Here is a 23,407-nt window from a genome sequence, read left to right as displayed (position 1 = left end):
TAAATTAATAAATGTGCTACAGACTTCTTCAAAAAATGTCAGAATACCTGCGGTTGCCAAGGTAGGAAGGCTGTCAATCATAAAAGATGCAGGAATATTGTCTTCAGAAGCAGTTGTGTTTCATGATTTTTTTTCTATTCATACTCTGAATACATGGTTCCATAAAAATCGCACTGTACTGCAGTTTTAAAACCTGTCTCGTACTGCCTTCAATGACAGGTACATGTCAGTGTGGTGCACCTGGACCGTTTCAAATGGGCTACACTACCGAAAGCAGTTTTAGCTAAGAGAGAATGCCGCTTTTATACATGCCAATAAAGTTCCATTCAATAACAGACTCTTTATCTTCCAAATCCTTTGTTTTAGCCAACATTATCTTGGCCTTGTGGTTTTAAGAATTATTTTAAGGACTCGGGAATGATACTCTGGACAAGACACAGGTAAGGCGAAGCACCAACTGTTCCTGTTAAGTAAAAAAATCAAAACGGACTCTATTGTTTTATTTCTTTAAATTTCTTTAAATTTCTTTATATTGTTTTATTTCTTTAAACAAAAAACCTTGTGTAAACACCACGTTTTTGAAATTCTGACCAGCTTGGCTCATGGTTACTGAGTGAATTGGGAGCTGAACTCAGCATTTGGAAAGTGTCTGCTTGTCCTTTGCTCAGAGCACTGAACCACACCGCCTCTACTTCCTCCCACCAGGTACAGCCCAGCATTACACACAAAGGTTCAACTGGTGCTAATCTCCAATTAGACTGAGTCAAATCATTTAATCATCTGAGCATCTTCTCTCCACAAAACTATCCACTCTGCTGTCTTTCATCTAATGCACAGAAGAGATCTACAGCCCTGAGAACCATATTTCTGTCACCTCTTGTAGCCCTCCTTCCATTTTTATAAGTGAATTTGCTTCAACTCATACAAAAAAACTCTTGGGGAAAAGGGCTGCATAGGTGTATACCTTTTTCTTTTGTTCAAGTTACTAATATAATTAGTAAAGGACAATTTCCCAGCAGTAACCTGTTATATCAAGTAATGTCTTAGGGTAATGAAGACAACAATAAAACTAAACTATAAGAACATAGAGCCTCTAGCAGGAACAAGCATATTAATCACAGCTCAGTCTCACAGATAGAAGGTTCACATAATTTTCTTGGTGAAGGAATATTTCATATGATCTTAAAATAACCATTGCCTGAGACTTCTCTTGCATCTGCATCTCCATTTGTAACAAGACACTAGCTAGCTTTTCCTTTACACCCAGAGTATATTTCAAACACACAGCCAAGGCAAGAAAAAACAAAAGCTCAGAAGCAGCAGCTAGGTCTTAGTATGAAAACACCTTTGAACTGAAAGGCTCTTCTATTAGATCCAACTTGGTTAACGGACAAAACTACACCTAGATCAATAATCTGTATTATCTTCTGATTCTTATGACAAAAACTTTTGACATTTCTCAGCAAGCAGAATCAGATCTTTATCTTTCACCCTCAAGAAAAGCATAAGTAATTAACATATTTTCCTGTTTACAAAATTGTCAATATTTCAAAACATGAAGCTGATGTTCTAAGCAATCATTTTTCCCTTCAGCAATGAGAACACAACACACTCCTTATTAAACGTTCTGTTGCATGAAGTCGTAGTACAACTGCAGTCTAAGGACACAGGCCAAAGAAGAGTTGTAGGCAGAGTCTTATTAAAACAGATAGAAAAAGCACGAAGTTTCCAATATACACACCCTCATTCAGAACTCGTGTACCTGAAAATGTCTCCACTTTCCTCAGACAACCGGTAAGCAGTACAATAAAAAGACATTAAGAGGTTAATTCCATCCTCAGTCTTGCCTAGCATGTAGTTTACACATGGTAACTCCTAACTAATCATCTCTAACTGTATGAAAATAATGATTTATTGTCAAAATAAGAAATTGCAAGGGATTGCATGTTCAAAATCATGATTTATTGATGTACTTTTAATCATGTGGCTCCTTGCAAAGATACACTTTATAAATTACGGAACAAATATAGTTCTTTCCACAGCTTCCACATTTCAGTCCTCCAGTCCAGGTCAGTACTTTGAAACAAGATGTTCAAAGGTTAATTATGCAAAATAGCTTTAAAAAACTACACTAAAAAGCTTCTGTTCTTTCAGAATCCAAGATACATACATAACAAGCAGCATTACAGTGTCTGCACTACACCCCCAAGCGATATATGCAGGAGAAGCAGCGTACAGTACCTGCACTAAACCTCAAGGTACACTTCATTATTAGCAGTACACAGCACCTGGGCATCTACAGCAGCCTCAGAATTGATCTTAGTACAGCAAACGCTCAAAGGGTTTACAGCATCTGTAGCAAGGTTAGATGAAGGGTTATAACACATTACAATCACGTCCAAGTGAGCCCTGCTTACCTGTGCATTCATATCTGGCCAGTGCACAAGCAGTACACACCAGCACGTCACCATTGCACTGTGACACCTCCCAAGCAGAGCCACGTACCCTGCAAGCTCGTCCTACAGTACAAGAGAACAACTCACTGCCCACATCCTTCTCCCCTTCATGTTCATCCTGCAGAGAAGGCAGGCTCCACTGAACTTCTATCAAGATCAAATTACATTTATGACCAACTGACACCACTGCATTGGTGGGGATGTACCTCTGTGGTTAAATTTTATGCTTCATGCTTGCTTGCCCTTGATTGTTTTTTCTTAAGGTTGATGTTGACAAAATGCCAGATCTTAAAGGCAAACAAAGTAAGTTTAATTTAAAGAAAACATTTATTTGAAGTTCTTTTAAGTCACACAATTTAACAGATATAAGACAACTTTCTCCCCTTCACATTTCAAGCCTTCACCAGAGATCACACACGCTGTCACATGGACAGTGAAATTTTCCTATAGCAATTCCTTCTGGACCAGTGTCCAGGCAGATAAAGACTCACATTTTAAGCAGACTGATTTATAAAATCTATTTAAAAAAACAAAACAAAACAAAACAAATCAACCAAACAAAAAACCACTTTGTTATCAAATTCTTGTCACAAAGCAAAGGCGTTTAATATTCATAAGCTTGACCTTAAAACAAAACCCCACCCACTCATGATCAAATAGAACATACTGCCTTCAAAAAATTCCCCAGAATTTAAAAATTTTCCAAATATATACACATTTATAACTTAAGTGCTCATTAGCTACAACCTTTTATTCATGCAAGAGTTGTGAGAGGAAAAGGTGTTTCTTAGAGCGGCTTTTCTGAAAATGCAGTAAAACTCTTCACTCGTGCAAAGAACAAAGGGGTGTACATTTTGTCAATGTCGAAAGTAGTAACAGCTGTCTCACCAGTCGATCTGCAAAGAGTATTGTAAAAGATAAATTAGACACAAGTTGCTGTTTAAGTCTCTCAATAATGCAATCATGTTCCACAGTACAGTGTGTGCACCAGACCACAGCTGGAATGCAAGCATCTTTCGTACTGCCTTGTTCTGAAAGCATTGGAATGTTGGCCAAATCACACTATAGAGAAATACACTTCTATTTTAATATCAAAGAAACCACTTTCCCCTTCCATTCTTACTGTTAGCTCCAGGATTTGAAACAGCGCAGGACATCACTCAAGTCACCATATTAATATTGATATTGAAGTTAAAAAACCCCTTTTGTTTGTTTCACTTAGAACCCTGAATTCAGAGTGACAGCAAAACCCTGTACGTTTACAAAACTTCAAAGAGAAGAAACTCAAGTATTTCTGAACATCAGTGACAAAACGCATACATCCTCCTAGCTGTGTTTTATACTCATCTTTATTCTAGTTTCAAAAAGACACCATCATACTGAGAGGTACAGCAGAACCTGAGCAGTACAGGTTCTGAAAAGAATGTCTGTGATATTGCCACTTCTTCATAAATTAGGTACGAAAATATTAGATTTTACAAAAGCAATGTTTCTGTTTATGGAAGTTACCTATACTCCCAGCTACCAGTAGTTTATTTCCTAGGTTTTATATCCTTACAGCTCAAGAGCTGAGCTATGTCCCTATAAAAACAATAAGACTGGTAGACAAGGCCTAAATCCACCCTAAATGCCAACATCAAACATCTGGACATTCACCTTGCCAGTAATTTAGAGTGTCAGGTGCAAGAACAGTGGCCATGACTCTTGCTTGGTTAGTGATCAGAACAGCTGGTCATATGCCCATACATTGTACTGCTGGATTCTATTGTTTGTAAGCATTACAGTTCTCACGCGATGGGTGCAGGTATTTCTAGCTTGCACATTCACAGAGGAAAAGAAATCTTAATGAATACATGTTTTCCACACCCCTTTACTAGCATCGCATTAAGTCCTTCAACCTTGGTTCAGTTCTGAAATCATTCAAACAGTGTGCATAAATCCCTTAAATGGCTAAAATACTGCAGTTCTACTCCTCTGGAAACTTCCCATACCATTATAAAAATTTACTAGAATCTCGGGATTTCTTAAATTAGAAGTTCATTATGATGTCTCAAATCAGCACCAGTTACTGGTTTTAGGACATTTTGTTAAAGCACAGTCTTTACATCTTCAGTACTTAGTAATGGACAAATTAATGTCACCTATGTTTCTATAGTCAAGCATCCTGCTTTGGTCTTATTCTCCACTTACGTACTTGTAAGATATGTGACAAGAATGATGCACCCAGACAAGTTTGTTGAACCTCTGGCGCCCACTGGAGCACAACTGTAATCCTACATGAAAACTGTGATCCGTTTCTTGTGCAGGAACACGGCGGAAATACCTGTATTTGTGGTAGTCAATTGGTTTCTGTACAAAGAGAAAAGAAGTTTCATGGTCTACAAAGAACACATTGTGCAACTATTTATCTTGAGGCCTAAGTAACTGTGAGGATAGATCGTTAAATTCTCATACTTAAAAGCAAGCGCAGGTATTCCTTGAAAAAACATCCATTTAGATGCTAAGTACGGAAGAAGTTTTCACAGAAATAAGACAAGTGTGGAGGACACCATTCAAACTATGCAAACTCACTGTAAAGTATGCTAACAATTCCAACTCTTCACAAGTTTCTCTTGACAGACACTTTGTTAATCTGAAAATTTTGTGATGTATGTTGACCAAATCATTCAGAGTTCAATAATGAATACTGTTTATTTAGTTTTATTTAACACTGTGGAAAGTAACTGCACACAATCAAAACCAATCTCACAAAATGACCTCTTCATCCTTCCCTTCTGTTTGTTAACAAACTACCTAAAGGCACCACACATGGCAATTAACCCTAAGGGGGAGAATCATTCCTCAAATGTGAACCAGGAATTCATCTGTCTTAGTAAAAAGAGTACTAGAGATTTTGGGAAAAAAGGTAAGATAAATCACCACACTTATTTATATTTTATTTTTAAACTATTTAAAAAATGAAATTATTTTTTTAATTCTCTGGTGTAATGCAAATCTTCAGGTGCCCTAAAATATTCAGTCTGAGAAAAAAAAAGTTATTAAAAAGCCCCCTCCTTAAATTGTTTTTCCTCTGTTCCATTTTGCTACCTACCTCTTCCTTTTTCTTCGTTATTACAGCAAATACTTTGGTTTGATTGTCTGTTTCCTGGGAGAGGCGATAATGGCCAAGCAAGATTGCATCCGTTCTGGAAGGTTAAGAGAAGGATACTGTTAAGGACATAAATTTATTCTCTGTCTCAAGAGAGTGATGTACTTGCAATATAAATATCAGCAATGAAAATAAGACTGCATATCATAATCAAGGCAACTTTTTTTTTCTGCATTTAGTAAAGTATCAAGCTCATTGATGATACAAAATTATGAAAACATTTTTGGAAGGTTGCTTTTAAATTTCCCAGATAGAACAGTAAACTTAGATCTACCTAGCCTACTGCTAAATATTTTCAGACTTCTGCTAAACAGCGCAGACCTGTTCTGAAGTTGCAAATGATTTTCTATGTTTTTAACAAGTTTGTGCAAACATCAAAAAGAAATCAAGCAATAAATTAGTCATATCCCACCAAAATCTTCACTTTCCTTCAGTCAAGGAAGTGTGAGAAGGCCGTTAATAACAAAATAGTATCTTTAAAAGGATTCTAAAACCAGTGAGCTAATAGCATGTATTCTTCCATCTACTTCCTTTAAAAGTTTAAAATCACATAACCCGCAAAGGAAATCTAATTATAATATCAGGACCTTAAAATGAAAGATATCTTTCCATAAGGACTAAATTTTTTTGTAGTTATCAAAAGAAAACTATGAATATCTCTAACACAATGTAAGTAACATTGTATTTTTACTTATTTTGTTAAGCCAGGATATAGAAACAGAGACAGAAGTAATACAAACTGCAAGGTAAAAGTAAGATGAAAACTGTAGAGCCAAATATTTTACTTCAATAACCTTGTATTTTTAGTCCGTAAGCGAGGAACTATAGATTGAGGATCTTCAGGAGTTGTTAGCATCATAACTTGACCATCTGGAAAGAATCTCAAATATCTGCAAAAATACAAACAATAAAATACAAACCTAGAAAACATATTATTTTTCTGTTGGTTTGGTTTTGTTTTTGTTTTAACTCACAGGACATTCCACAGAAGGATATAGAACTTAATAGGTAATAGGACTTCAAAAAATATTTCTTCACACATGATGTAACAGAAAAAAAAGAGATCAGAAATCAAAAGAAGAGTTTTGAAGATTAAAAGATCAAGTTATGAAGAGTTATGAAAGAGGACAGAAGTTCAGAAGTTTCATCACTTCTAATGAAAGCAAGAAGGATAACCTGGAATCCAAACTGACCTCAAGTAAGTTCCTCCATTCCTAGCACTGACTGAGACAAATGCAACAAAATCTGAATTACAGTATCAGTAAAGAATGGACAATGCCATATGGACTTTTTCAGGTTCTAGGATCTGATCAATTTTTACAGTACTCGGATATTGTCCTGATGTTTGTGAGACTAAAGAAATAGCTATGAGATTCAATGATTTCTATTAACAGTTTCCAGCCTGAGAAGGAACAGCTGAATGGACCAGTACATGTTGGGAACAGCAAGACGAAGAACAGTAGAAAAACAAGCCGAGGAAACAAATGGCAATGTATTTACAGCAAGTTGAGAAAGCCCAGCCTCTTGGTTATTTACAATTGGTTACAAGTAAGTTTAAAGATAACTCTTGTATAATCACTTGTTTTCCCTTGCTGAGAACAACAGAGCAGAAATGATTGTAGAGGGAGGCAGAGGGAAAGAAATCTCTGGATGAGTATTAGTGTTGGTACTGTTTAAGTTTTATGCACATGAAACGGTATAACTGTGGATGAAATGTGTTTCTAAGCCCATCTCTAATTATCATAATAAATCCTATTTCTTAAGACCTATTCTCAAAAAATATACATAGCTTTACACACTGTAGTAGTTGAGTTTTACAGAATGATTAATGTTTGTGAAATCAAGGGCTGGATTTAAAGAACTTAAGAGAGAGAAACATTTCACTCACTCATTGTACTACAGTTCTACCTGTAATATTCCACTTGGTGCCATGCTCTGTAGAAACCATCAAGAGATTGTTCTCCTTGACGTATGTATTTTGTCTTGCTGATATATACACCTACAGGAAAGGAAGATATAAGTATACGAATAAAAATTAGGTACATAAAAATATTTAAGATGAAAAACACATAAGTTAAAACTTTCGAGTTTATGTTTGTTACATAAACGCATGACAGTTTTTATTTTCACCCCTTCCACTCTTCCCTTCTCTTTACAGATATTCTACAGATTCAAAAGCTCAAACGAATTTGGAATAGGTCTAACAACAACGTCATAAACATCAAACTCACCTGGTTCCTTCTGTCACAGTTACATGCAGCAAAAAAACAAAACTGCTTCCAAAAGTGCACCTTACCGTCGAATCGAACACGAGGCCTTTCCAAAAACATTTCCCTCCAAGAGGCATATGGAACAAGTTTGTTGCAGCTCCTGCCCCATATTTTCAAACAGACTTGATGCCAGATTTCAGGATCTCTAGTGAAAATGAGAAAAAAATAAACCCCATAACTTTCCTGCAAACCTTGTTTAGCCTTTGTATACCAAAGTAACACACTCCATTATTTAGTTTGGATGCAACTGAAAGAAACTTTATTGAAAAACAATAGATCATAATTTAAAATCACTGACTAATTTACTTAATCCTGGAGCCCCTTCCTCCTCCCAGTGAAATTCAAGATCACAATGCCATTTTCAGACATGTACAGAACAACAACATTGCAGCAGCCTGACATTTCTCTGTGCGGCCATATGAAGATGACAACACAATGGACATTATTTTGGAGACCTTCCAACTCTGACTTTCAAACAAAGTAGAGCAAGTAAGACTTTCAGCAATATTTTTTATTACACTGAAGTCATCTTATCTAACATACCATTTAGTGGTGTATTCGAAAGCTGATTATCACTGTGAGAAGTGTAACAGGAAAAATTAAATTGCCCTAGGAAGAAAAAGCAGGACATAGTCCTACACATATGATTTAGCAGCCTAAAAGAAAAAAAAACAAAAAAAAAAAACCAAAAAAAACCCAAAACCCCACCTTTCCAACAGCAGCAATTTTGCTCTATGGATTTATTATCCACCTCTACATACTGTTTACATATGCTTGAGCGTAAAAAAGCTCTTTTTTCCTCAGTAGAGCAGACAGAAGCTTCACTCTAGATAACTTATCTACAATACCTGGCGCAAATGTAAAATCCTCGACAAACAAGAGATAATTGCTCTAATGATCTTAGGTCCAAGTCACTTGAAACCACCCATCGGAAAATGTACATTAGTACTTCCATAGGCAACACTGCAAAGAGAAAAAAAAAAATCCACGTTAGATGGCAATCTGTACATCAATTGGTTATCTAGAAGCCCAGGTTTGACCATTACTGAAGTCCTGACTTTCCATAAAAAATTCTACTTCTTCACATTGTAGCCAGATGCCAGGGAACAAAAAAATTACCTGTAATTAAAACAGTCACTACACATTAGAAAAAAGTCACATAATGGAAGAACAAAAATCAAGACCTGAAAGTGCATTATGGTAAGATGATAGGATAAAACACAGCTTTAGACTACAAATATCCACAACCTTAAGGTCTTATACCAAAAATTCCACATGTACATTGCACATCCACCGTACCTGCAAAGTTGTATTTTCTTCATAGAATCGCAGAATCACAGAATTGTTTACATTGGAAAAGACCTTTAAGATCACAAAGTCCAACCATTAACCGAGCATTGCCAAGTCCACCACTAAGCCTTGTCCCCAAGTGCCACATCTACACATCTTGTAAATACCTCCAGGGATGGTGACTCAACCACTTCCCTGGGCAGCCTGTTCCAATGCTTGACAACCCTTTTGCTGAAGAAATTTTTCCTAATATCCAATCTAAACCTCCCCTAGTGCAACCTGAGGCCATTTCCTGTCATCCTATTGCTTGCTACTTGGAAAAACAGACTGACATGCACCTCTCTACAACCTCCTTTCAGGTAGTTGTAGAGAGCAATGAGGTCTTCCCACAGCCTCCTTTTCTCCACGCTAAGCAATCCTAATTCAGCTGCTCCTCATAGGACTTTTTCTCTAGACCCTTCACCAGTTTCATTGCTCTTATTTGGACACGCTCCAGGACTTCAAACTGACCTAGTGTGTAACGTTACCTCAAAGCACACTGCTTCTGCATGACAAGCTAAATAAGCTAAGGTCAGGTCAGGAGGTCCTAAGAACAAGTTATCCACTGTGAAATTGATATGGTATCACTCTGTATTTCATGGTACAGGTCTAGTAACTGAAAATGGTATGACACAGCATTGTTGTGTTGAAAGACTTTTTCTAATGTAATACAATATAATGACAGAATCCTCATCAAAGCACCATGAGATTACATGATAATTTTCCTGGCATTAAAGTTCAGTGACAAAGCACTGGGAAATGAAGCCAAAACTCTCTCCAGTAACTTTCTGCCTCCCTAAGTTTTCTTTGTTGTTTCCATTGGGTACAATCTTGTTTACTAATCTTATACCATCAGGAATTACACTTCATTTATTTTCAACTACTGCTGCTTTCCAGAGCCTACAGCTTGAAACGTATCACCACATGCACTTAAGACTTGGTGAGTTTACCCAGTATAACTGCTTTGAGATCACATGTAGAAAACAGCTGAGCAGCACAAAGGTACATTAAACAGTAACTAGCTGGAAATACTGTAGCAGAGACTGCAATTTAATAGAATTCTGATTTTTAGTAAAAAAGTGTGCTTCTTAAAAAAACTGCTGCACTCCCACAAATGTAACAAGACTGGTTTTGATGTAAAATTTGATGAAACTTAAGTTTCACATTTCAGAATACTAACATGATAAAAAGTACAGATACCTCATTGGGCACCAGTTTCTGCATTAACACACATCTTGTTTCATGAATCTGATGGAATTCTATGTTTTATTATTGAGAAGTCATAAATTTGCTATATTGTTTGCATTTGCAACCATTGAATTAAAGTTCTGGTATAAACAAAAGTTGTGCAGATTATTGCTACAAAGTACAAAACAGCCGCTGGCAACAGAGGAGATCAGGCCAACATTTCCAAGAGCAAATGATAACTCAGGATGCAAAAACCACACGCTTTAGAGGTATCTGATTTTAAGAGAGTTCATAGCTTATATACACTCTCTACAATTTAGATCCCATAAGGAAGTCTCAGGATGACTGTCCTAGAACTGAAGCACTGAAAATCGTTAAAACTTCAAAAGCCTTTCTAGCTATGTTACATAGTCCTATGAACCTGAAAACATATTTCTTGTAAAAACCAATTACAGAATCAGACAAAACCAAGAAATGTGAAGATGCGTATTCTTCAGAGAACATCTGTCAAATATTTGCAAACCAAAACAAAAAACCCCACATTTCACTTTTTCAAACATTAACTGGAAGGAAAACTGGAATACACTTACTTCAGCAAGTCTGCTCCTAGAAGTTGCTGCTTTCAAGTATGAGACTGACCCTGAAAAATTCTACTTAGTAGCAGTACTACATGGAAAACCTTATGCAATAAAGGCAAAATCATGTATGAGAAAAAGATCTGTTTAGGTAGTTGATCATCTTTTTTCCTTTAACTATAAAAGTAAATAAAGAGGTACTGTGTACTTTCTTTAAAGGTGGCTTCAGAATGAAAGAGATAAATGTTTTATACAGTTAAACACTTCTATAAATTCTGCCTCTGAACTCTTACAGTCTATCTTGACTAATACCTGAGATATGGGTCTGGCTGACATCAACCTCAGGCTGACAAAGTTTGACTGAAGATTCCTGAAGAGTTAACTGCTGCTGGAAATCCGACAGGAGATCAGTCATTTTGTCATCCTCTTTGTCATCTTCAACACTAGAAAAGGGAGAATGACAACACTGTGATATGGGACAAAGCATACCAATGGATATCCTTATCTTGGTATCGATCTAATGTCTTACTCTCATTCAATATTGTTGTTTCCTGGATGTTCCTAAAGCAATATCATTTCATCATAAGATAAAAAAAAAATATTGTAATCTTATCAAATTCATTTAGATTTTGCTGGAATCCATCTGACAGTAACAGGGGGTTTTTTTTGCTTAATTCCAATTCCAGTTTCTTTTTTTCATTTGAGAGTTCATGGTTCACTGTTCTTAGTGAAGTCACAGGTAAGAACTGCTTGACCTCATGAAAAGACAAATCTCACCTTTTACTTTGTCTAAGACAAGCCACATGCAGGAAAAAAAACTATCATTGACCTGAAGATGTATTTTGTAATCATTGCCACAATGTAAGATACTAAGAACAATTAAGGATTTTTTTTAAACTCTTGCATTATTCACTGAAGAGTGATCCTCAGTGGGTTTATTCATCCATAATGAAGGAAAACTTTCCTTTAGGAAAACTACCTTTTACCAATTCTGTAAATAAAAAATTTCAGGAGCAAGAACAAGATAGCAGAACAGAAACAATATGCTTGCTATTCATCAGTAAACTTGAAGAATTACTAAGTGATAAAAGAACATTATGACATTAAAAAAAATTAAATTAAAGTCGTATGTCATAGTATCATCTTTTAATAGGCGCATGCTGGCTTGAACCAAGTACCCACAAACTACACAACTCTCCTTCATCTTATCACAAAACAATTTCTTTCCAGGACGTGGTATATGTGCTAGCTAAGAGATCTTCCAGTTACTTTTTAAATATTATTCAATTCTACTCTAAACAAGCTTACTAGAATGAGCTGAGAATATAAGCAAGCATCAAGCACACCTACCAATGGGTTTTAAATTATTATAGGAAAGACGATTATGTTTGGGCCTGTCATAACTAAGACCATAGTAAGATACTTCCCTTAACTTTGATGAATATGAGGGCCAGACCCAGTACCTACAGGTCACGCTATAAATTGGTTTTTCAAATGGAATTGTGTATTCTGTTTTTCTCACCAAGATTGTATGAAACAGTACAATAATAATTCAGAAAGCAAAACCACCACAATTAGGATCTCCTGAAAAAACATACCTCTACCACAGCTTTTAAGTGAGCATTAAGAGTACTGGCTCTTTTTCCCTCACTGTCATGTAGTACTGGGGACAGTGCAGCACCATTTATAAAACTGAATAAAAATTCACAGAATCACAGAATCATTTAGCTTGGAAAAGACCTTCAAGATCATTAAGTCCAACCGTAAACCTAACACTGCCGAGTCCACCACTAAAACCATGTCCCCAAGTGCCACATCTACACATCTTTTAAATACCTCCAGGGATTGTGACTCCACCACTTCCCTAGGCAGCCTGTTCCAATGTCTGACAACCCTTTTGCTGAAGAAATTTTTCCTAACACCCAATCTAAACCTCCCGTGACACAACTTGAGGCCATTTCCTCTTGTCCTATCACTTGTTACTTGGAAAAAGAGACCAACATCCACCTCAGTACAACCTCCTTTCAGGTAGCTGAACAGAACAATAAGATCTTCCCTCAGCCTCCTCTTCTCCAGGCTAAACAATCCCAGTGCCCTCAGCTGCTCCTCAGAGGACTTTTTCTCTAGACCCTTCACCAGCTTCGTTGCTCTTATTTGGACATGCTCCAGCAACTCAATGTCCTTCTTGTACTGAGGGGCCCAAAACTGCACACAGTATTCAAGGTGCAGCCTCACCAGTGCCGAGTACAGGGGCACAATCACTTCCCTACTCCTGCTGGCCACGCTGTTCCTGATGCTGTTGGCCTTCTTGGCCACCTGGGCACACTGCTGGCTCGTGTTCAGCCAGCTGCAAACCAGCACCCAGAAGTCCTTTTCCTTTGGGCAGCTTTCCAGCTGCTCCTACCCAAGCCTGTAGTGTTGCATGGGGTTGTTGCGACCCAAGCGCAGGACTCGGTACTCAGCCTAGGTGAATCTCATACAACTGTCCTCAGCCCATTCATCCAGCCTGTCCTGATCCCTCTGCAGAGCCTTTCTGTCCTCAAGTAGATCAACACTCCTGTCCAACTTGGTGTTGGAGAGGCTTAGTGAAAGGAGTAGAGAAAATTATACTAAAATAAGACAATAATCCTAAGGAAAACAAGATTTTTATGTGACTGTAGCTTGTCATCCAGTATTTTTCCTAGTGTACAAATGCACAGCAAAGACTGCATGCTAGCAATGAGTTCAGAAACTAAAATATCAGATGTAAACAAAACACTTAGCTCATCTTACTCTCTTTTATATCAAGTCAGCTACTGCATTGAAGCTGTACTGCCCTGGGGCAACAAGACTGAGCTACTAACACTACACAGATATGGTTGTACTTCCCTCTTTTATTCTCAGTTTTAAAACCCTTGATTTCTGGTAGCTATCGGCAACATCTATGTGTCTGTGTTAGTCAGCACAAGAAAAGTAGTATATTTCCTCGTATTCCCTCGCTTCATTATCATGGTTATTCCATGGTACAAAGCTTTTACTAATTGATATTTTTATCATCTACAATTTTGTAGATGACCCTAAATGTATAACTCATAAACCTGAAAATCAGAAGTCAAAAGTAATAAAGTGACTGACGCTTTTTTCTTGTTTTAAGTAAGTACTTGCAATCCTTCCACTTGGATTTAACTAGCTCCAAACAGGCCTGTTACCTTCTTTGAACTACAGTACAGAAAAGTCCTCCTTGGACTTACGCATCTGTAAACTTTCTATGAAGCAGTCTATTCAAATAAAAGTTGACAAGTTCTCCAAATGTTAAGAGATATGCATATCACAGTAGAGCATTCATATGCTTTAGAAACAAAATTTCAGGTTTCAGTACTCCTATGCACTTAATTAGTAAACTTTCATACTTACCATCTCTTTCCAACTCCATCACCATCTGGGGACCGTGTATAGGTGATCTTAAACTCTATGTCAGGTACAAGCTGCATGGCTAGACGATAAAACTTGATGGCTGAAAAGAAAGGTTTAATGTTTAAACATGTCTGATGCCTATACTAGCTGACCAAAGCAAAGTGTTTTTCAGGGAGATGGCTTCAGCTAAAAGCATTAAAAAGGTGGAAAATGCCTTTGCCTAGTAAATCTTATTTCATGTGAACTGCTTAAGTTTAAATTCAACATATTAAGGCATATTAAGCACCTATTTTCAAGACTAAAAACTTCAGGTACTCTTTCAAAATAAAGAGCTCTCTCAGACGTCTTTCAGCTTTTACAGATTTACCTTAACCACTACAAATTGAGTTATGGCGTACAAAATTTTACATTAAAACATTACAAAATCCTGATTTTGTTTATTGCCCAGTACCTAAAAAGCTTTCTCAACAGGTCGTAAAGATTTTAGGCATCATATTTGTAAGTAATCATGAGGAACATGAAAGAGAATTTGAAAGAAGATGCAGGTACCCAGTATAGTACAGACAGTCATTCAGATATACATAACATTATAAAGGTGAGAAAGATCAACAAAATATTGTTGTACTTTTAAAACATCAACAACAGATGCAACCTTTTCAAAAAGCTATGTAGCAAGCACAAGACTATGGGGCGTGAAGGAAAAACTGACAGATCACGCTTCTTCTAGCATGCAGAGAAAGCACTTCTGCCTTTAACACTCCAAAGCTGCTACAAACACTGAGCAGAGAAATAGGCCCAGGAAAACAACCCTGTGGGAAAGGACTGTTATTTAAGCTGCAGAATGCCTTTAAGAAGGATCCACAGAATTAACTCTGTGGATCCTTCTTAATTTAAGTGGATTAATTGTATGCACATTCAGTCCCTTTTAATACCGGTATTAAGATTGTGTACGTATTTATATGTCTCTTCGTACTCTTACATGGTGACACCAAGTCCAGAGGGCAATTCTCCCTCAGTTCAGACCCTTAAAAACAGAACCCAAAATAAAACATCAGTCAGCTTGGAGCTCAAGATCTGACACACTAATGAGTCTGAGAAGCCTGAGCTGGGGCTAAGTAAGTGTTCCTATTCCCTTGAGTTCATGTCAGGGCTGGTGACTGACAAGTACCATCCCCTTTGGCTGGAGAGGATGAGGGATACTAGCACCCAGCTAAACAGAGACCAGTCTCAACTTTAGCATTAAATCTCGCAGCAAGGCCTGTACTGTACTTAAACACGAACAAGCTGCTGCACATAACTGTCTCACAAACATCAGGTATCAGCAGATTTCAGAAGCAGGCTGAAATGTCACTTGGATTCTGGTGACCCGGGCCACATCAGCAGATAAAAGTATGGTCTGTAAATAGATGTCCCAGCATGTGCTCACTAATATATCTATGTCTGGCGTAGGACCACGTCTCTAAGGTCTCATATGGATATATGTGTAGAAACAATTTCATTTTGTTTAAGTCTCAAATCAAATTCAACTGAGAAAGAATGGATTCATATTCATGCAATCCAGATGCCTAAATCACCCTTGTGAATGCAACTTCTCTGCTGCTAACATCCAAGGACTGCACCGAAGCAGATGAAGCTATAGCTTTCGTTTTATATATACAATGCTTAAAAAGATGTATTTTTCTTTTATTTACTTGGAAACTGTTGGTATGGAAAAACCTTCATAATCTACTGCATGGTTTCCTAAATGGTAGATTACATATCAGATTTAGTTCAGATGTCTTTTTTTACTGCGCATTTAATTCTATACCCAACACACAAAATACCTTAGCCTAAAGTAATTTTGCCCCATAAAAACATGTAATAAATTAGAAACCGAAACAACTAATTTTATTACCTATTGAGGACTCATATTTCTCTCAGTTCGTTTGATATCTGGAACAATAACCAGAAATCTCTTGCAAGGGAAGGAAAAGTCCTATGGTGGAGAGGAAATTTTGTATTCAACTGGCAGCTAAGTTCAGGAGCCTCCAGAGTACTCTCAGTTTTGCATATCTTGCAATATTTTGCACCTGCACTTTAACTATGGTGGCCAAACCCTCTAGTGGATGGCATGTACATTCTGTGTTCCTTTTTTTAATGAAAGAAATAGAAAATTCTGTGTAATAACTGAGTCATCAGTTATTAGCTGGTATCTCCACTGCTGACGTACAGGACTTTAAGTTAAGACAGGCCTCCTACTCTATATATTCTTAAAGGTAAATACGAGGAAGAAAACTTTCAATTTCTATTTTTGCTAGTGCTGATAAGCAAGCCAAGCATCTTAAATACTTACGGCAAACCTCACAAAATAAGACTACCAGATTTAAACACTCACTTCAGGAATTCTTAAAGAAGCTATCTTTGCACGCTGTGTAAATAAAAAAATTAAAAAAAAAAAAAAAAAACAACAAAACAAAACCCAAACAATAGAACTTTCCATAGGTAAAGTAGTTCTGTTCAAAGTGGAATGAAGAAAACTGCGAGCACAGGAAATATAGTATATTGCCTTGCTTAATTACTGTTACAGAAGTCACTTAAAGAAGCATGCTGTATGAAAAAAGCAACCCAGTGCTTCACTGAATTGCTAGAATTCGAAATACTGTTTTGTCTGAAAGCTAGAAGTTCTTTCCTTGTTCTCACTTTTAGCATCACCTCCACCTTTTAACTGTGATACGATGGCTCCTTTTACACAAGTTTGTTCGCTTACCCGAATAACTGAGCTCTCAAATTACTATTAGCCTGCAGTTTAGGTTCACTGGCATCACGCAGTCTTGCACATAAATCAGAGTGTTACATTCCTCTGCAATAAGAGTGTTCATTGTAGACTACCGTATTACCTTCGTAAAGGGCCCCATTTTGTTCTTCTTCCACTGCCTTCAGGAAAAGTTCTTTTGCCTGCACAGTAAATTACATACAACACTTCTTAAATTCCTTACAAATACAAGCACATTGTCACTTGACTTGGAATTATGTTTCATCTTACCTACTGTACCCTATAAAGGAGACGAATAAAATAATTCAATAGAGTGAGAAGACATATTTATGTGCTACAAGCCATAACTGAAATTCCCAATCAACAAACTATCCATGTTCCAGCCACTCAACCCTTTACATACAGTCTTTCAGAAAGCAGACTGGAAAAATGACACAAAGTCAAGCATAAAAGCTAGAAAAATCAACGTAGGATTATGGAAAGACATGAGTATGGAGACAACAGGTTAAATACCTCTGCTGTCTCTCTAGATTTAATTCAGCATTAGCTTTTAGGATAGTTATACTGCAATACTATCACACAGAAAAAAACCCCAACAAAATTATACGTCTAGCTTTTTTTTACCTTTTCCTCTTTTGCAATCTCCTGTTTCCCTCTGGCATCCACAGACTTTATTCCAGGTCCTCTTGAAGATGCTCTGCATGGCAAAGGTTCCAACCCACTAGAACTCATACCTGGGGCAAGCTCAAACATCCACTGAGCTCTGAACATCTGGAGCTCTGCCTAAAAAATCCGATTAATTCTGATTTAGTATCACATATTCTGACAGCACATCTTCTGAGGAGAAATTATAAAGTAAAAATACAAAAAAGAATTTCAAAATTCTGCTTTACACTTCCAAGCCTTAAATGGTTTCAGTGAGTTTAGACATGGAGAGTTAGCAATTATTTTATAGGAATTTTTTTTTTTTAAGTGCACGAGTACTTCTTCAATCTCATTCAATAACGTAAGTGCTTTTATCTTGAATTATCTTACCTCAGAAGAAAAACTCATGTTTCAAGAAGTGGTTATTAGTACTATGGCTATGACCTAAGACTCCACAGAAAGTGCTCTATATAGACATGGTGTTTATTCTTGCTTATGCAGAGTTACCTTAAGCAAGAAGTCAATTTGGTCTGAAATTAAAATTTAGAAAATCTATTTTTTTCTACACAAGCATACTAAGCTTTATAACAATCAAGGCTGTCATTTATACAATACACAAATAAGACCTTACACTCCCTTCTCCTTTAAAAAGGAAGGACTGTGCTCTATGAAACAAGACAAGTTGTAACTCTTGCCATGCTTTTTTTACAGCATCTTTGAAGTTACACTTTACACGTCTCTCGCAATTATCACAACTTCTGGGGAGCAACTACACAAAAATCTAGTATTGTAAGAGAATATGCTTTTCTATCAGACTGCTTTTATCAACTTCCTGCTCCAGAAGACAGTGACAACTTAAACTGGAATTTGATCCATACAGAAACAGCTGTCCAATTTCTACAGGTCTTCAAACAAATTTCAAATCTGCCACAAACTTTCTTCTCATCTTCACAGGTAACTGAAGACTGAATTTGACACTTGGAATACAACGTAAAATGTATCTATTTCATTTTTGAAAGGACAGACAGATTAAGTATTTGTCAGATCAACAAACGTGTGGTAACTAAACGAGCACAAGTAATGCAGCTTAGATCACAGCAGTACTATGTTTGTAAAAAAACACTAGCAGGAGAGATGTACCTGAAGATTGGCTTCACCGGATCTTTCATCGTCATCAGTTCTTACCAAATCAGAGTGACAATCTTCTTCAGCTTCTGCCTAGTAGAGAGCAGTCAGATGTGTAAGCCCCCACAGCACATTCACAAAGCACAAAAAAACCAAACCACGAGTGTACTCCCCATTTCCCTATCTAACCCACCTATCCTTCAGATCAATCTTAATTGATGATAAAAATTAATCTTAAAATTATTAGTATTGTCTGCACTTCCCTGTGAACCCAATGAAGTTGAGTTTTGCATTTCAGTCACATCAATCCAACACAAATTAGTTATGTATCACTTGAAGGCTTACATGCATCAGTACACTGCCATAATACCTGAATAAATACACTAAGTGTCTCAGCCAAAGCATAGAACCAAAGCTTCAGTATTAAACAGTAGTGTGCTTCACACAGGAAATTAAAATTTAATTACTATCTTCTCATTGTAAACATAACTAGTAGGTTTGATTCATTTAATATTTAGAAAAGCACAAAAAGACTAGTGCTTTGACTGACAATATGGGAAATCTCAAAAACTACATGTGACACTAAGCAAGAAATGTATTGTGAAAGAAAATAAAAAGCTAGCATGAGAGTTTGACAGCTGGTTTTATTTACAGTACTGCTGTGAAAAAGGTTAAAGAACTAAGACCTTACATAAGACCTTGCACTAAATGTAACAGGGCTCTACGTACGAGTTAGCTAGTTTAAGAGCAAAACTTTAAAAAATGTAAATAAATTCTCATTGTGAAATATACTGAGATTTATGGAATCTATACTAAAACAAAGGAAAAGTAGTTCTGAGCATGAGTCACAAGCCACTACAACGACAACAGCAACAAGATGCCAGTAAGGAAAAAGAAAACCTCAACAAAGACTAAGACATTTGTTTAAAGCTCTTCCTGCAGCTGAAGCATCACAGTTTTTCTACCACTCTGTACTGAAATTCACATCTGCAGTTTGGCAAGTACCTAAAGCAAAGTGAGATTATAAGAAGGAAAACCTGGCATTATGATTACCACAACTACTCACAAAAGTTTTGTTTCCCACTCCTTTCTATTGTAGAGAGCACTCAAAAAACTTCAAATGACATTCCGACAGTGAGATTCTTCTGAGTTCTCATAAAGAAATGTCTACCTCCTGCACAACTAAAGTGAAGAAATGAAAGCATTCTGGTATTCAGAAAATTTATAAAACTTTCAATAGCATTTGGAAGTTCAAAATAAAATTACAGAATACTGGCAAACCTGATGAGAAGGCAACATATAATTTCTTTGTCTCTGTGACAAGCACCTCCCTGGAGTCCAGTTGTAGCAGTTGTCTCTGGTTCCCCAAACAGCCACAAACTTACTGGCTTCTCATTTGTAAATGTGTTTTCACTCATGTCTCAGCTGATTTATCTCTTATAACTGACAATGCAGTGTTGGCTGGTTAAAGAAAAGAGATACTGTATCTGTTTCTAAACTCTGATTTTAAGGCTCTACATTTTTAATTTCTCAGTGAAGAAAACAGATAAGCCAGAATGCTCCAAAGTGCTAGCAGCGTTAAATTTGAGCAAGGAGTAAATTAACTTAGAAATTTCACAGTTTTTTATTCTAGAATTTGACTGCAGGCAGTTAATGTCCTGTCAGTTACAGCAGTCCTGTCACGTTATTTTAGCATCCAGGGATTACGTCTACGGTGGCCAAACAAAGATAGCCTAGGAACAAGCCAGCACTGAAATGGATGTCTTCTAAGTGCCTTATTATGACACTGAGCTGACACAAATAAGGCCTACCTCTGCCTGCACAGAGTGCACAAGGCTTCTGGTTTGCAGCTGAATTATGCCCAGTCAGCTCTCAGTCTGGGCAAAATAAGCCTAGTTTTATCTGCAAAATGCAGAGACTAGTAAAGTTATTTCTAAACTACATCAACACACTATCTTCTTGTGCATAAAGGCACGTCCATTAAAATCTTTAACTCATGAAGTCTGTAAATAAGCTAATTTAAGAGTTTAAATTATTTAGAAGTTTATTAAGCTAGTTAAAGTTTACCTCATGTTCAAAACTGTTCGTTTCAGTAATCTGTTCCAAGAGCCTTGATTTTCCTCCCCTTGTCTCTGTTCAACTGCCCTACTTCTCTGTTTCTGAGTCAGTCAGTCACGATTCTGGATGAACTGCTTCGAAAATGTCATTCAATGCTCTTTAAAACCGAAACGTGCTCTCAATCCAAATAAAAAATACTCCGTACTATGAAGACCTAGTCCACAGCCTAAAAGTTGTCAAAAACCATCACGAAGTTGATTACAACCAAAGTTTTGACGCTACACTGAGTGTATGTGTGATCTGAAGTCCTGCCTATCAAAGGTTTGTGTCCTGGCAGCAGTGGCAGAGTAAGTGACCATCCGTCTAAATTTACCAGTAAAGCAATTCATTCACATTGCTATTGTACGGCTAACTGGACTGGAAAATTATCTCTATTAACAACCCTTCTGCTATTTATTTGATCTGCTGAAACCCTATGGTTTTGCTAAAACAAATGAGTAAACACAGGTATCGCTGAAGCAAGGATCTTCACTAGCAGACAGCTCATGAGACCACACCCAAGGTAGATTGTAACTTGTAAAAATTGGATCCTTCCCGCTACTCTGACAACACTTAAATCATAGTTACAGCTTCTGAACTTCACAGAACATTGTACTGTAACTGCTACTTAGCAGATAAATCTAGGCTGTTCATCTTTATGCTGTTGGCCTTCCTCCTGCTACAGGTCAGCTGTCATACAGAACAGTGACTTTATCCTGCTTGAAAGAGAGACATCCTCAGCGTGTACGGATCAGCTCAAGTAATTTTCCATGAGAAAAGTGGTAGCCAGTGAAGCCACCAAAAGGTCAACATGTCAAAAGTAAACATCTGAATTAGACTGTGACCTGTAAACAGGTCGATTTGATTCTGATTTGTTTGCAAAGCTTTAGAAATCATTTGCCAAATGCAAAACTATTTCATTTGCACAGCTTAGTTACAACTGTTTTGCAATCAATAATTGCATGCTGGTTTCCTCAGAGCACAACAATCACCTACCAAACTGTCTGCAATGTCAGGTCCTTTAATAGTTCCAATCTTTGTTCCAGCAAAATAAAGCCAAGGTCAGAAAGAGCTCAAAGGTGACTGTCACCAGTTGTATGGGGCTACATGTGAACTGCACAGAACTAACGGAGAAGCAAGCACAACACAGCAAAATAGTGACCAACGGCTAACATTCTTCTTGGTTTTATAAGAAAATGAGGAAGTCATTCCATTTTTCTGTTGATGTGGTAAAAGCAACACTGTGTCCAGAAATAAGAGTTTAATCATGGTGGTAAGGAGTTTTAAGAGCTCCTAAAGGATGTAAGTGGTTTAACTTTGAATGATCAAGTACTCATCATGGACACTTGAATCCATATTGAGGTGCCATCAGAAAAGTAATCCTGAACCAAACAATATTCCTGACACATTAAATCGCAAACTCACAGAAGCAGAGTGCCTGACCCACAGACTCCTTTAAATTACCAGATGACTTTATGCCACCTGTTTTTTGAGGGAAGAAAGAGGAAAGTAGGATATGCTCATCTGCAATGACAGAGTGATTTGTTCAGCTCCTTCTACGGATCGCTCGGTCGGTCCTGAACCAAACTGCTCCATTCATCAGCCCAAAATACTCTGCGGAGGGCGGCCGCGTCTCCTTGCGCCGCAGTTGTCCGGCCTGGGACCACGGCCGGGATCCCGGCCCGCTTCCCACAGGCACCACCCGGTGCCAGACGGCCGCGGGCAGAGCAGGGTTGCTGGGCAGCAGCACGGCTCGGGGCGTGGGGGGGGGGCCGTTCCTCCCGCCCCCGGGGCACACACCCCTTGCCGCCGCCACCTCCCCCTCATCCCCGGCGGCGGGGCGGGGCCGAGCCACCCTCCACCCGCACGGCCACGGCGGGCGAGCCCCCACGGCCCCCCCCCCCACCCCGCCGTTCCCCGTCCCCGTCCCAGGCCGCACTGCAGCGGGGAGCGGGGCAGGGCCGACCCGGGCCCGCTCACCATGCTGCCAACGCTCGGGCGGCGCTGTCCCGTCCCGGGGGTCTCTGCTCCCCCCCCGCTCGGTCCGTGTGTCCTCCCCGCGGGGGGAAATTAGCAGAGTTCTCGGTCGGAGAAGCGCACCACGCAGCGGGAGTAACTGCGGGCCCTGCGTACGGCAGCCATCTTCCCAGCGAGTGAGGGGCAGGCGGGCCGGGAGCAGCGGAGACACCCGACCAGACAAACCCGCAAGGTCAGAGCGCCGCCTGACGCACGGGCCGCTCTGAGGCGCGGGCGCCAGTCGGGCGGGCGGGTGGACTACCTGTCCCAGCGCGCACCGCAGCCCCGCAGCGGCTCTCCCGCGTGTAGCTGTGCGGCGCGCTGTCTGCTGGGAAACGTAGTTTTCAGAGGACAGCCCCTCGGACTGCGGCCGCGCTGGCTGGGAAGCGGCGCTTTCCCAGGCCGATCCCGCC

General features: G+C 38.5%; 1 protein-coding gene across 1 annotated transcript; it reads right to left on the bottom strand.

Annotated features, from left to right (window-relative positions):
• Positions 1-1,940: 1,940 nt before the first annotated feature.
• Positions 1,941-23,283, bottom strand: FBXO9 (F-box protein 9). Its single transcript, XM_086745208.1, has 13 exons — positions 22,959-23,283; positions 18,897-18,974; positions 17,736-17,894; positions 17,236-17,293; positions 14,360-14,459; positions 11,279-11,409; positions 8,723-8,837; positions 7,901-8,019; positions 7,513-7,603; positions 6,399-6,494; positions 5,548-5,641; positions 4,651-4,805; positions 1,941-3,352 (listed from the first exon to the last, which is right to left on the bottom strand). The coding sequence occupies exons 1-13, from the start codon at positions 22,959-22,961 to the stop codon at positions 3,244-3,246; spliced, it is 1,308 nt and encodes a 435-aa protein (XP_086601334.1). The 5' UTR covers positions 22,962-23,283; the 3' UTR covers positions 1,941-3,243.
• Positions 23,284-23,407: the final 124 nt, after the last annotated feature.

The sequence above is a fragment of the Chlamydotis macqueenii genome, chromosome 3, assembly GCF_036417535.1.
Source record: "Chlamydotis macqueenii isolate bChlMac1 chromosome 3, bChlMac1.mat, whole genome shotgun sequence".
NCBI lineage: Eukaryota > Metazoa > Chordata > Aves > Otidiformes > Otididae > Chlamydotis > Chlamydotis macqueenii.
This window is presented reverse-complemented; position numbering and strand designations above follow the sequence as displayed.